This window comes from Protopterus annectens, chromosome 5.part0 (assembly GCF_019279795.1).
Source record: "Protopterus annectens isolate FY-2018-M chromosome 5.part0, PAN1.0, whole genome shotgun sequence".
Classification (NCBI taxonomy): Eukaryota; Metazoa; Chordata; order Ceratodontiformes; family Protopteridae; genus Protopterus; species Protopterus annectens.
Window position 1 is genome coordinate 10781035 of NC_056735.1, and position 15697 is coordinate 10796731.

The 15697-nt window shown below is 41.6% G+C and overlaps 1 protein-coding gene across 1 annotated transcript in view; it reads left to right on the plus strand.

Moving 5' to 3' along the window:
• The window catches only part of YJU2 (YJU2 splicing factor homolog), a 484871-nt gene that overhangs the window by 345903 nt on the left and 123271 nt on the right, over window positions 1-15697 (plus strand). Inside the window, exon 7 of the mRNA XM_044072064.1 lies at window positions 10467-10614. Coding sequence (XP_043927999.1) covers window positions 10467-10614 — 148 coding nt within the window. The remainder of the gene's footprint in view (window positions 1-10466; window positions 10615-15697) is intronic.

Below are 15697 nucleotides of genomic sequence, written 5' to 3' on the forward strand. Positions count from 1 at the left end.
TCTGAGCAACCACTAATAGTATAAACTATAAAACCCAAGATTGCATTTAGTGATGACTGTCCATGTCCAAGAGGGTTGTGGGCTCTATCCCCAGTAAGAATTTACAGTGCCCCATCAACTTGTCCAGGTTCCTCATGAGCAGTGTCATAGAGGTGCTCTGTTTCACATGCATTGATAACCTGTTCTAAAGACGTGGGAATCACTGGGAAATAAATCTGTCCCTCCAGGATGTCTTTTTTGACTCGCAGGCCATATTTAGGTCCCTGGAATGGATAGCCCTATTCCTATTCGATTTATGGATATGCAGCAAGTTCATTAGTTTTGGGTCATGGATTGCTCTGTAGGCTGGGCATAAGTCTCCCCTAAGAAGTCTATATGATACGGAGTGTAGTGACAAGGACTTTAGTCAGTCTGTATAAGGTACATGCTGGAGCCCCTTGATGTTCTTTGTTAGAAACCTCTGAGGTTTCTCTGATTGCTGCAGGTGCTTAGTATGGTACCTGCCAAATGGGGCATTATATTCAGTTATGAGCCGGATAAGTGCTGAATATTTGGGGGGGGGTTATAACTTCTTTTGCTGTCTAGGTGATGCCTTTACTAATCAAGTGGGCTATGTAGAAAGCTTTCCTTACTACAGTAGACACATGGTGCTCGAAGTTAAAGTCAACTTACGATCCCATATCCCTTACCACTTCATGGGTACTTAGGGTATTGTTGTTGATTTGATAGTGTGAGGGGACATTGTTTGTGCCGAAGGGAATGTTGATGCATTTCTTTGCACTGAGACCGTGACTAGTACAGCAGTCATTGGTCTGCATGAGCCCCTCCTAGAGTATAATGTCATCATTTGGGGATTCAGTAATTGGGCAGCCACAGCCCCTTAGTTTTGACCTAAACCTTTCAGAAGTTCAGATCAAATTAGTTTAGGTCTGATTAGGAAAGTCAGATCGTGTAAACTTGTATAGAATTTTGTTGGGTTAACAATTGATCTACCTTTTAGTTGACTGAGCTGTACTAACTGAAATCGCTGTTGTAGTGTTCCAAACAGATAGGTTTTCGCCACTGATGTCTGGCCAGAGTACCAAAACCTAAAAACCTTCCATTGAACCATGTGTTCAATGTATGACCTCAGCCTTCAGAATAAGGGTGCATAAGCAAATGTATGAGCGTAAATCCTCTGACTGTCTCGCCACCAGCCCGAATGCTGGTCTTGCACCTGTCAGTTTGGTCTTCATGTGCTCATTTGTACTGTAAGCCTTCACTGTTTCAGATAAGTGCTCCATTTGGGAACCTTCCTTTTTTTGTTAACTGTGTTGAATTGTGATTTTGTTAGATGTCAACTACGAAGAGAAAGTGTGAGTGTGGTAGGTAGATACCTTACAAAGACCACCACTCCCAGTGGCTTTTCTGTTTAAGAAGGATATACTCAAAGCCCTAGTCTACATGGCACTGACCATTCCAATGCTACCACTAGCCAGGCTGCATATGAGGAAGATTCAGTGGTACCAAAAACTGTACAGTTTCAACACTCACCTCCAGACACACAGAGCCCCTTATCCCATGCCTGAAACGGAAAAGCCTTTGGTTGGTGTCCAGTGGTGAACTTCAACACAGGGCTGCCCTTTAAAGTGCAGATTCCAAGCCAGGAACTGCACACCAATGTCTCTGACAAAGGTTTGGGGCATGGGCATGGACAAACAAGATCCAGGGCAACTGGCAATCCAGTCTCAAGACAGGACACACAAACCTAAAGGAGATGCAACACTCATTAAGGACCTGCACATTTTCTCCCATCTCTAGAAACAGGGACCTCTAAAGATATTCACAGACAACACAACAGTCGTGGTACATAAACAAGCAAGGAGGGAGAAGATCTTACCAACTGTGCAAATGGGCTTAGATAAACTGGGCTGACCATCAAAGCAAACATATCCCTACAGGCAGTATAGATTCCTTCCCAGAACAGTTTCCTGGCAGATGCTCTTACCTGATCATTGGAAGAGTCCTAGACATTAATGCTCAACAGAGAAGGCTCCCTAGACATAGTCCAGAAATGGCTACACCACAGATAGATTTTTTTGGTGTGCAAAGTGTAGTAGAAAGCTAATTGGGCAGTGGTCAATGAGTACTGGAGGGTGGATGGTAATGTTGAAGATTAGTGAAGAATTCAGTGATTATTAGATCTAGTAGTTCAAGTTTTGCTGGGTAGGTTGTTGTATGAGTTGTTTAAAGCTGAAATTGGTTAGGAGGTCAGTGATATTATGGATGGTGCTAAGCATGTTTAAGTTGAAGTCGCTGAGAAGTAGAAGATTGCTTATTTTTGTTGTGCTGGAGAACATTTGCAATTTTTCAGCAGTTGCTGGTGGGGGAAGATAGGCTAGTGCTATATGCAGAATCTATGAATACTATGTACACTGATGAGGAGCCAGTTTGAAAGTGTTTGTTTTTGGGCTGGCCTGGAGTATTATTTGTAGTTGTAGGTGAGATTTATAGTGAAGGAATGTCCCTCCTCCATCCCTTCCTCCTGACTTATTTGGTTATTCTATTTTTTCCATCTTCCACAGACTTTCCTTTAGTGCCTTTCCTGCATCATTTTTCTTTCTACCACGTTACATTTGTCTGCTGTTCTGCTTTCTTCCTTCTTTCCCTTTTTATTTTGGTATCAGTATTTCTGTGTTAATGTTTTTTTTTTTTTTTTTGTTTCTCTACACCTCTTTCATCTTGCTTTCCTTTGTAATCCATTAGCCTGGCTACCTTTTTAAATTTTCTTTCCATGTTTTCCCAATTAGTTTTATTCGTTTTCTGTTAAATTTGCTCTTATTTGTACTGTTTACTTCAAGTTTTCTCTGCAAACATGTATTCGTACAGATGGCTTTCTTTTACATACAAATTACATATCACTTGTTCATTTCTTCTATGCCTCCTAGTTTGCCATACATAAAATGTTTTTTCCTGACACAGAATCACCTTCTCAATAAAAACAATTCTCACGTGATATATATATATATATATATATATATATATATATATATGTGTGTGTGTATATATATATATATATATATATATATATATATATGTGTGTGTGTATATATATATATATATATATATACACACACACACACACACACATATATGTGTATATGTATATATATATATATATATATATATATATATATATAAAATATTTAGATATGGGTCTGCTGAAGTTAGATTAGCAAGCAAAATGTAAGAGCACAAAAGGTTAGGGAGAAACCTAACTCACATGCTTTGAGGCATAACCTCAGACCATGCAAAACAAAATTTCTGTTTTTTGCAGGGGACCAGCCCCCCTTTACTCCAATGTGGGGGCTGCATCCCCCAGACCCCTCTGCTACATAAATATTTTAACTCTGAGATCGCATAATTCTGGAGAATACTTTGTTTATTAAAGTGTGTTGACAAAACAGATGTTGACCTTAATCCCAGTTGATTGAACCAAGTGCACTTATATGTACATTATTATATGGCTGAGACCATATGATCGAACTTTTAAAAGCTCAACCAATCTGAATGGAGATCTCCATACACTGCGGAATGGAAAGATTTCCCGTTACTGCAATGTAGTGCAATCATGGAGTCGGTATATTTAAGTAGCGAGGGATGTGGAATGCAAGGGGGCTTGCCCCCCCTGGTAAACAGGCCCGGGGAGAAAAGCACCATACGTACAAATATACATACAAATAGATAGTATTAAACAATCAAATTGAACACATATTAATCAACAATGTACAAAGCAAGTCAGTAAAGAAATTAGTTACATAACAATAATTAGCAAATAATTAACAAATAATTAACAAATTTAACAAAAAATGGCACAGTTAGTGATAAAAACTATAGAGATGTCCTATACCTGAATGGATTCAGTGCTGACATCTGTTTGGTTGACACTATTTGGTCAACATATACAGGTGTGCGAAATTGACAGTCCCCAAGTAGGAGAATGCTCCCATTCCTCAGGATTGCGTGATCTCAAAGTTAGTATATATACATATGTATATGTACATATGTGTATGTATGAGTCCACTACAGAATTTCGAAATTCCACAATCCTGACGTTCTAAATACCGATGCGATTGAGGAATCTCGAAACCTGTAAATGGAGATCGCCATACAGTGCAGAATGGGAACATTACCATTCTCATCACTGTAATGCGATCTCAGAGTTAGTATATTTAAGATGTTCTTCGTGTTTCACTGTTGCAGTCATTACATTTGGGTAATCTGCTGGCAGGTTGCCCTCAGTCGGCCTGATTAACAAAGTCTTGGGTCCTGCATCGGTTGCTGTCCCTTCTTCCATGACGTCAGGTCGTCAGGGGTATAAAACATGCAGCCGACACCATTTTCATCAGTCTTTCTTGCCGCACAGTGCCTGAAGCAGAAGCAGTTAGCAAGTGCCAGTCGGCCGACTCCTGAAATTTTCGTTTTTGAGATTCAGAACTGAAGTCTTCAACCTAAAGCTAAGTATCCAGTTGGGGTTGCTCCTTACCGATGTCAGTAAAAGTTAATAATTGTATTACTTGTGGGAGGCAAATACCTCATAAGGATTTTCATTTATACTGCATTCCTTGCCTAGGCCCTGACCACAATGTGCCTTGCTTTCGGTTTTGTGATAAATTTAATCAACGCACTATTAAGCGTCGGTATATTTTTGCATCAAAATATTTTGGCTCAAGATTTAACTATCCAGAAATGTCGTCGGTTAGCAATCCGACTACCGGAATACACAAAAAAATGCAAAGAAAAAGACAGAGACAGACCGTCGAGGTCCAAAATCGACGACAAAGCTTCTCCTAAGTCAGTCGCCAGTTCGCCGGTACTCAGTGAGGTGCTTTCGCAGCCCCTGATACCCGCTACTTTTGATTCTCAGGCCTCTACTGAGACCCATTCGGAGTCCGGTGTGCCACTAGACACTTTAAGTATTGATCTCGCGGATGTCTCTACTTTAGATGGGTCCGGAGCCGCTGAGCAGGCACCGGCTTCTGGGGGTGTTTTCAGGCCTAAAGATTTGTATATTAAACCAACGCCATCTTCAAAACCTAGGCCAAAATCAACTTCTATGTCTAAGAAACCGACGCTTGAGCCATGTGCACAGGCCCCTATGCCTAAAAAGAAATTATCAAAATGGCTGAGGATTTAATTACCTTGATCAGGGGTTCCTATACCCCTCCTGCTAAGAGGCCTAGGTAAGGCACTGACTATGAATCATCAGATCAAGTTTCTATTTCTTATGATTCCTCTTCTGATCAGAAATTATCTATTCCACCTTATGAGGACTCTGATGCAGAAGATTCCATCCCTTCTGCATCTCCTCCTGAGGATTTTTCTTTTGGAGAAACTCTGCATACCTTAAGGGAACACTTTCACTGGAAGAGTCAGGATTTCTCAGAATCTAAAAAGAGGCTTAGGGATTTCCTTCTTCTTCCTCAGCATAGGCCATTGGCTATACCTCCTGTTCTAGATATTGTTAATGATGTTTTCTCTGAATCCAGCATGGCTCCTGATTCCCTGCCTCTGGCTCCTAGTAAGCCAGACAGATTTTACAGGGTTCCTGACTCCCACAAATTCCTTTTTAAAAACCCTACTGATGACCCTGAAACCATTTCTCAGGGTCCCAAGGGCATTAAGGCTTCTACTGCTAAAAATCCTACCCCTTCTGATAGAGACTCCAGGGCGCTGGATAGATGGGGGTAAGAAGCTTTACACGTCTGCAACCTTGGCAATCAGGGCTTTAAACTGTCAATTTCATATGCTTAAATGTCAGCAGCATGTCATGGGTTTACTTAGAGAAAATTATGTTGATTTCTGACTGTATGGAAAATAAAGAGTTGCAGGATTTATTGCATTCAGCTGAACAAGTTGGAAAGCATACTTTGCAATGTGGTTTTGATTCCTTGGAGGCCTCTTGCAGGGCTGCTGTTACTGGATCTGTAATAAGAAGGCATGCTTGGCTCAAGGAGCAGAATCTGCCTGATCATGTTAAAGCAAAATTGTTGGATGCTGCTTTACAACAGAACAGTCTATTTGGTAATAAAGAAGAAGAAGTTTTGAAAAAGATGGAAGATAAAGCTAAATCTATGCAAACTGTAAAAGATTTCTTACAAAGGAATTAACCCTGCATCTTAATACCCTGTTCAGTCTCAGCCTCTCCACAGGGTATGTGCCCATCGAATGGCGCACGGCAATGGTGGTCCCGCTACACAAGGGTGGGGCCACAACTGACCCTGGGAACTACCGACCAATAAGCCTGACCAGTCTGATCTGTAAGGCTATGGAGATAATCATTATGGAACTCATAAATGGAGAGATTGGGAACCTCCAGTCGCTGGACCCCACACAGTTCGGCTTTGTCAAGGGCAGATCATGCCTCCTGAACCTGGTGGATTTCTTTGAGACAGTTACTCAGGCTATAGATAAGGGAAAGGCGGTACACATGGCTTACCTTGACCTTGCTAAAGCATTTGACACCATTTCCCATTCAGGTATTATTGATAAGCTCACCAGCCTGGGCATAAACCCTTACGTCACAAGATGGATCGCAAACTGGCTGTCAGACAGATCCCATAAAGTAAGAGTAGTGGGATCTATGTCCGAATCCAGACCAGTAACGAGTGGTGTGCCTCAGGGATCTGTCCTGGGGTCCCTCCTGTTTGGCATATACTTCTCCGAAGTACAGGCAAGCACAGAAGAGCTGTGGCTGTGGACGACTGCAAACTGGGTGCTATAATAGAGTCTCCGGCCAACATGGAGATCCTCCAGAAGGGCCTAAATGAGACTGATGCATGGTGTCAAAGCCATGGTCTCAAGCTAAATACAAAAAAATGCGTAGTAATCCCCTTTGGAAAAAACAGAGTAACCGCAAACTACAACATAGGAGGTAATCCCCTGAAATCTGAAGAAGAAATAAGGGATCTAGGGACCCAAGTAGATAGTCAGCTTTCCTTTGATAACCATGTTGCCCAAGTGGTTAGAAAATCCTTCTGTGTGACCCATCTGATCACGAAAGGGTTCGCATCAAGATCTAAGGATATAATGGTGCCCCTCTACTCTTCCCTCATCAGACCAATTATTGAGTACATTGCACCAATTGGAATGTACCTGGCTAGACATCTCCAGCAGCTGGAGAGACCACAAAGGTACCTAACCAAGAGGATTACTGGCCTCAAACAGTTGCCCTGTGCAGCACAATTGAAAAAGCTAAGACTGTTCTCTGTTGCATACTGCTTTCTCAGAGGCGATCTCTGTCTAACATGCAGAGCCATGTCCAACCCAGAATTGTTGAACATGCTCCATCTTAGCAAAACCAAATCTACTCGAGCTACACGCTCTAGGGATATAAACCTCAACACAACAATGAATAGAACATGCTGGAGGGATAGTTTCCCTTCGCAGAGACTTCCCTTACTATGGAACAGGGTCCCGATCCACATAAAACAGAGCCCCTCACTATCACTCTTCAAGAGGAACCTTGATGAGTGGATGGGTAACAGAAAGTTCACACCGGGGATCACACCAACAGCACTACTAGATAGGGGCCAAGGGTGCTAGCTGCTAGTACAAGGGTCTAGGGAACTACTAAAGGGGCAGTGAATACCGCACAACGTGGCTAGGCTAATATATGCCTTCGGGCAGATAGCCCAGTACCAACCTATGAACAAGTGCAGCCACTCAGGATCAGTAGGCACTGGCCTACTAAGAATTGGTCCTTTCCAGTGTCCGCCAGAGCCACTCAGGTCAAACCCAGACACTCCAAAGGCTACAGGTTTCAGTCACAAGGATCTTACAGAACAAAACAATGGGGTGTGTCCACCTCCAAATCTGGAAGTAGCAAGGCACCTTCCTACGGTAAACAGTCTTCAATGACATTCCTCTGCAATCACCAAGCACTTATCTTTTGGCAGCCCCTTTGGGGGGAAAACTGGCACTTCATGCACGAAATTGGCAATTAATTACCCAGGACAAGTGGGTTTTAAATGTAGTATCCCAGGGATACAGATTTCATTTCCACACGTTGCCAATCCCAAACGGGTGGGCCAGATTTGCCTCCAAATCAGTGGGCAGAGGTCCCAGAAACAAGTTATGTCCCTCATGAATATGGGTGCTATTCAACCAGTATCAGAAAAGGAAAAGGGACAAGGTTTTTATTCAAGACTTTTCCTGGTACCCAGAAAAGACAAATCATGGCGTCCAATTCTGGACTTATCCATTCTAAATACATTTCTGGACATTCCAAAATTCAAGATGCTGACTCTACAACAGTTACTGCCTATGTTAGGCAAGGATGCCTGGTTGGTAACTCTAGACTTAAAAGAGGCTTACCTGCATATCCCAATCAGGGAATCTTGCAGAAGATACCTCTGCTTCAAAGCAAGCAATTTGCATTACCAGTTCTCTGCACTGCCCTTTGGCTTATCTACTGCGCCCAGGGTCTTCACAAAGTGCCTGGCACCAGTAATTGCATTTTGCAGACAAAGAAACATTCAAATTTATCCTTACCTGGACGATTGTCTAATTCAGGCAGAAAACAAGGACATCTGGCATCTGGCATTTGTAAAAAGGCTTCTAACTTGTCTAGGGAACACAATAAACGAAAATAAATCACAACTGGTACCCTCTCAAATAATTACATTCCTGGGTGCAAGCTTGAATACAACTGCCCATATGACTTATCTCATGCCAGAAAAACAGATTCAATTGATGACTTACTGCAAACAAGTGGTCACAAAAACCCAGCTTTCTGCAAGACAAATTCTGCAGGCCTTGGGGTTCATGGCCTTCTGCAGTCTAATAATTCCATATGCAAGACTGCATATAAGGAAACTTCAATGGTACCTAAAAGGCTTATGGAGTCAACATTGTCACAGCCTAGAAACAGTGATTCCTGTCATTCCTTGCCTGCAGCAAGAGTTCCTATGGTGGGCAGAGGCCTGTCACCAAAACAAGGGACTGTCATTCATTCCACCCCCTGCCACCCAAACCCTGACTACAGATGCATCAGATTATGCTTGGGGGGGGCGCATCTGGTAAGGAGATGCATTCAGAGCCAATGGAGCCCTAACCAAATGCACCTACATATCAACCAGAAAGAGATGCTAGCTGTACAGAATGCTCTGACAGCCTTCAAGGGCTATCTTCATCCAGGACAACTACTGATAAAGACAGACAACACCACAGTCATGTGGTACATAAACAAGCAGGGGGGTACCCATTCCTACCCCCTTTGCAGACTAGCCATGGCCTTGTGAAACACGGCCTTGACTTACCAAATACATCTATAAGCTCAATTCCTGCCAGGAAAGCAAAATACTCTGGCAGACGAACTAAGCAGATGCAGGACCCAAGACTTTGTTAATCAGGCCGACTGAGGGTGCAGATTATCCAAATGTAATGACTGCAACAGTGAATTCACTTGAACATCTACATTTATGGTAAGTGTACACAACTGTATTTTGCAAGGGGTGTGGGAGGTTACATGGGGGCTTGCCCCCCTGCAAAAACATGTTTTTTGATGTGTTCTTGTTTGTTTTTTTTTTTTTTTTTTTTAATTTCAAGATTCCACAATCTCGAGTTTTTGAGTGTCAGTATGTAGAACGTTGGGATTGTGGAATTTTGAAATTCTATAGTGGACCTGTGTGTGTGTGTGTGTGTGTGTGTGTGTGTGTGTGTGTGTGTGTGTGTGTGTGTGTGTGTGTATATATATATATATATATATATATATATATATATATATATATATATATATATATATATATATATATATTTATATAGTTTTATATATATATATATATATATATATAGATAGATATATAAACATCTAAATTAGCTGGGGGTGTGGGCTTCCCCTCTGCAGATGCAATTACAATAGCTTTAATCAGCTCCAGGATAATCTATGGAGCATACACAGAGCTTGTCAATGTTTGCTAATTTGGCATCTTTATGTTGATCTCCTGGCTGCCAGTGTTGTCTGTTGGATCAGGTGTAGGATATCTTTTGCAGTGTTGTTTTATTGCAGGCTGCATGATGATGTCATTTCTGTCATTGCAGAGGACTGTCTTGGAGATATACACTTGTCTTTGATCTGCTGCTGTTATACTGACCCCCTGGGCTTTGTCTGTAGTCTGCTACTGTTATATATGTCCCTGTGGAGGCAGTACTGCCATCCTTGCCTTTAAATGTTATAAACATAACATGATTAATTGGCTTTGGGTTTATTATCAGTATTTGTTCCCATAAAAATTGGTAGTGGCTGCCTGTGTATTTTGTCTTAAGAATACACATGCAGACTTTATCACAGTGCTTTGGAATGGCCACATTTGTTGTGAAGTGTGTGTTGGGGGAACGTAGCTGTTTTATCTGATTGTTTTCATAGGAGGTGCTTTTGTGAAGGAACATTTGCTTTAAACAAAATTCTACTTTTTTCTGTTTTAAAGGTATCTGAGGTTCAGATAAAGAAGCCAAAGATGGAGAGCTGGGAGAAGAGTGTTGGTAAACTAAGCACCAAGTCGCAACTGACTGGCCTTGTGGTGATGAAGAAGTGTCCAGAAAAGCAACAAAGTGGCAGTGAAGCACAGAATAATGGTACAGTTAATAGGCAGAACTGCCTTAATTTTTTTAATTTTTATTTATTTTACATTTGTTGACCGGGCTAGTCCAACTGGATATATTTCCATTTTCAGTAGAGGCCCAGGGAGAAAAGCTCCAGCATAGCACAAAATGAAATATCAAATTGTATAACAAATAAAATGATAAGTATTTAAAATAAAGAAGGTTATTAAAAAGTACAATACTAAAAAGGTGAGTATAAAGTCATATCAGTCATGTAATCGTATGATACGTGAAGATACACTACAGTTCATTGTAGTTAACATAAATGCTTGTGGTTATATAAGTTTTACAATGACCAGAATTTACCATACAGAGGGGTATGTAGAGTATGATTATTTATCCATAGGCAGTAAGAAGATAAAAATAGGATAGGTAGTAGATTAATCTGGGTTAGTGCAGGGGCATAACCAGACTGATTTTAGGTGACGTTTGAGTTTTTGCTTAAAGAGTGACAGTGAAGGTAGTAGTGTTAGGTCGGTAGGTAGAAGGTTCCAGTGTTTCCCAGCAGTATTGGAGAATAGGTTGTCACCTGACATGTTATTGGACTTACTTATGATAGCACGTAGTTTGCTAGAAGGGCGTAGGGAATTCAGATTATTATAAGGGGTAATGAGGTTAGCAAGTATTGGAGTATTATTTGGTTGGTAAAATATTTTATGAACAATGGTGAGTTGGGAATAAGTTAGCACATTAGGGAGTTCAAGCCAGTCTAGCTGCTTTAGATTCAGACAGTGGTGTGTTCGAAATGCATTTCCAGTGGCAAATCTGGCAATATTGTTATAGGAGTTAGACAGTTTGAGAAGATTATTTTTCTTTAGATTAGTATAAATAGGAGAAGCATAGAGAAGAGTTGAGACTAAGTGAGAGTGGGCAATAGTGGTTCTAGCTATGGGAGTTAAGAAGGGTTTGATTCGATATAAGGAGCCCATTTTTCTGTTCACTGTTTGAATGGTGTTATTTATATGGTTATCGAAGTTGAGGTTGTTGTCAATTGTAACTCCTAATAGTTTGGTAGTTGGATCGGGAAAGATGAGGGTACCATTGTTAGATTTAATAGAGAAGTTTATGGGAGAGGACCTATTGGTAGGTGTGAAGAGTAGAAGCTTGGTTTTTTTGGCGTTTAAAAGGAGACAGTGTTTCCGGAACCAGTCTTCTACTGAGTTGAATACTTTTTGAGTTAGAGAGTGTAGATCAGAAGTGGAGTTGGCAGAACATATAAGTGTGGAATCATCGGCATATTGAATACAGGTGGCTTCAGGGACTGCTACATGAAGGTCATTGATGAATAGTGAAAAAAGAAGAGGTCCTAAAATGGAGCCCTGGGGGGCTCCAAGGGTGACTGGCAGGTGGGATGAAAGTTTGTTTTCCCAGAGAACTGCCTGCTGCCTATTGTTAAGGTAAGACTTGAACCATTGTATAGCTGGGGTATCTACAGCAAGAGGTTCAAGAGTATTTATAAGCAGTGGATGATTAACCCTATCAAAAGCCTTTGAAAGGTCGATGAAGAGAGCAGAAGAGAGGATGTTGTTATTACGATTCCTATAAATGGAGTCAGTGAAAGAGAGTAGAACGGTGGTAGTGCTATGAAATGGCCTAAAGCCATGCTGGCACTTAGCCAGTATGTCATGTTTAGTTAGGTGGTCTAGTAGCTGGTGGTGAATGCACTTTTCTATGACTTTAGCTAGAGGTGATAGCAGAGCTATTGGTCTATAATTAGAGTTATCGTAGGATTTACCACCTTTATGTAGGGGGATGATGTGGGAGATTTTCCAGATGTCTGGAATAATTCCTTCATTAATGGTTCTGTTAAGTAGGATGGATATGGGGAAGGCAATAACTTTGGCTGCTTTTTGTAAATATTCAGAAGGTAATTGGTCGGCTGAAGGAGTGCAAGGCTTAAGTTTTAGTAAGATTTTATAGATGAAAGTGGTTGAGATAGGCTGAAATGTAAATGTTGGTAATGATCCAGCTAAGGAAGATGGGATCCTTGTGTTATCAGTGGAAAGCTGGCAAGCTAGGGATTGTATAGTTTCTATAAAGTAGGTGTTGAAGTTGTTGGCTATTTGATTTGTGGTATTTTGATCAGCATCATGAGGGGCTGGTGTGCTAGAGTGACCAGGGTTGAGGAGCCTATTAATGTTAGTCCAAAATTTTTGAGGATTGTTCTGGTGTGTTTGTTGTAGCTTACAATAGTAATTATTTTTGTCAGAGAGTATAGCTTTTATAGTTATGTTTCTTAGGTGTCTAAAAGTTTGTTGTTCAGGGGAAGTTCTGTTAGTTCTCCATTTAGCTCCATTCGGGTAACTGTTCTTTCTACCCTGTCCCACTAACTATGGGCTCCTTCACTATATGTTCTTATTGTCACAGATGGCTAGTCAGGTGTTGTGCAAGCAGTTGAATATAGTAACATACGTAGTGAGACAAAAGAGTATCAATGATCTCTAGGAAGTGGTTCTGCTTAACCATAACTTTTCCATGTCACATTGTGTGTTGTCTGCATGGGTATGTGCATTTATGTACATGTTTGAGTGTGTTTGTGTGTGTGTATGTATGAATAGTAACTGCATGGGTGTTTGTTGAAAGTACGATTAAAATGTGTTTTTTTATCAGCCTTCTGCTGGAGCTCTTTTGCTTACATTACAGTTTTTTTTCTTCATAGGAGGTTACTAGGCTAATGGTCTTGAGGCCCTTACAAGCGTAGCCAAGAGTTTATCCACAAAAAGAAATCTCAGTCAGCACTTGTTGTTCCTGTCAGTGAGGGACACAGGTGGAACCCCTGGGACAAATTTGTGGTTTCCAATCCACTCATCAAGGTTGCACTTGAAGCGGGTCAGCGAGGTACTCTGTTTGACGTGTACACGAAGTCTATTCCAGAGATGGGGCAGCCTCTAGGAGACAAACCTGTCTCTCCAGCAGATTTTGTTGATGTCGCATATTAGAATCAGGCCTATCAAGCGGGTAATGCACGAGGAGTGAGACTTGCGGATATGGAGCATATTTAGTAGGGCAGGGTCCAAGGTTGTCTTTTAGGCGAGACACAGATCACCTCTGAGCAATCTGTACAATACCGAGTAGAGTGATAGTGATTTGAACCTGTCCGCATAGGACATGTGTTGGAACGCCATGGATTCTCTTTGTGAGATATTTCTGTGGCCTTTCCAGTTGGTACAGATGTTTAGAGAGGTACATACCAAACGGGGCATTATACTCAATTATTGGTCTTATGAGGGAGGAGTATAGAGAGGTAATAACCTTCTTTTTTCTGGATAAAATCCCTTTACTTATGAGATGAACTAAGTAAAAGGCTTTTCTGCCAGTGCCACTACATGATGGTTGGATGTAAGATTATCAACTTGAGTGCTCTGGTCTCTCACCACAGGTTTTGTGTTTAGGGGGTTGCCATTGATGTGGTAATTAGTAGGGGGCCTGTGTTTCTGCCAAATGATATGATGATACATTTTTTTGCTTTTAGCTTGAGGTCATGACTTTGGCACCAGTCATTAGTTGCTGTGAGACCTCTTGAAGAATGTTAATATCATTTGGGGAATCCGTGACAGCACCCAACTTAGTCGTCCACAAACTTGGTGAGCCACAGGCCTTTTGTCTTTCCCGGACCTCTGAGAAGTAGATGCCAAACAGTAGGGGTCCCAGAACAGATCCCTGGGGAACTTCAGTAATGACAGGTCTGCTGTCGGAGGTGGCGGTGCCTATTTTGACCTTGAGGGTCCTGTCGGTGAGCCAGTTAGCCATTCAAAGGCCTTGACCAAGTCAAGGTAAGCTGTATGTACTGACTTTCCCTCATCCAGGGCCTTGATGATAGTCTCAAAGAAGTCAACCAGGTTCAACAGGCAAGATCTGCCCTTGAATCCAAATTGGGGTAGGGTCAAGTGGTTGGAGATTGCCTATGTCCTTGTTTGAGATCCATAATAATACGGTCCTTGGCTTTACAGATCAGACTTGGCAAGCTTAGGGGGCGATAGTTTCCATGGTCAGTAGTGGCACCACTTTTGTACAAGGGGATGAGAGTGGCAGTTTTGCACTCTGCTGGAATGAAGCCTGTACTTAGGCTTTGGTTGAATAGGGTGCTCAATGGCAAAGCCAGTTCTTGCTGGAGGTGGTGCAGAATACAGTCTGGGATACTGTCAGGTCCCATGGAAGCTGTGTTCTTTGCCTTGAATAGGGTCTTTAACACTTGATCTATTGAGGTATGATGTGTAGGACAAGTTTCGAGGATGTCGAAAAGGCCTTTGGAGGGGGACGGGGGGGTGAAGTTTATGCTGAACCTATCTACTAGCAGGCTGGCTAAGTCAACAGGATCAATGTAAGTGATACTGTTAAGTACTAATTCAGAACAAACCTGGGCTTTGCCATGGAGGTTCCTGATTAACTGAAGAAGGATTTGTGGTCTCCCTTTGTTTCAGAGACTAGTTTTGATTCATAAATGACTTTGGAGGTTTTCACTAGTGATCTAATTTGCTTGTTGAGGCTGAGGAGGGAGTTTTTCCAATTTGGAATTTGTTCTGTTTTACCTTTAGACAACAGTTTCTTCCTTTTGTTGTAAAGCCTGTTGATAACGGATGTCCTCCAAACAGGTTTGTGTTTCCTTGAGGAGCAGGTTTTAGTTCGGTTGGGTATGGCTGAATCCATGCAGTTGTACAGGTGTTTGTATACTGCACTGGCATACTGTTCAGCATAGCTGTCTGCATCCTTTGAGAGGATGGTGGTGTGAAGCTACAGATACCCTCCCTTAGAAAGTTGTAGTCAGCTTTTGAGAAGTTTTTTAGCTTGATTACGATTGGGGGGATAGAATATTTGAACAAGACAGTCTGATCTGATCTCACCAGGGAAGAACATACTATGGGAGTGGTGCAGCCATTGATTGCCAATGTTGGTTGAGAACCAAGACCAGAATGTTATCTCCCCTTGTGGGGGATTGTGGTAAAAGGTTTCCTTTCTGGGCTGTTTTCTTTATTTTCTCATTTTTAAATATATTTGTTGCGTGTGTGTGTGTGTGTGTGTGCGTGTGTGTGTGTGTGTGTGCGTGTGTGTGCGTGTG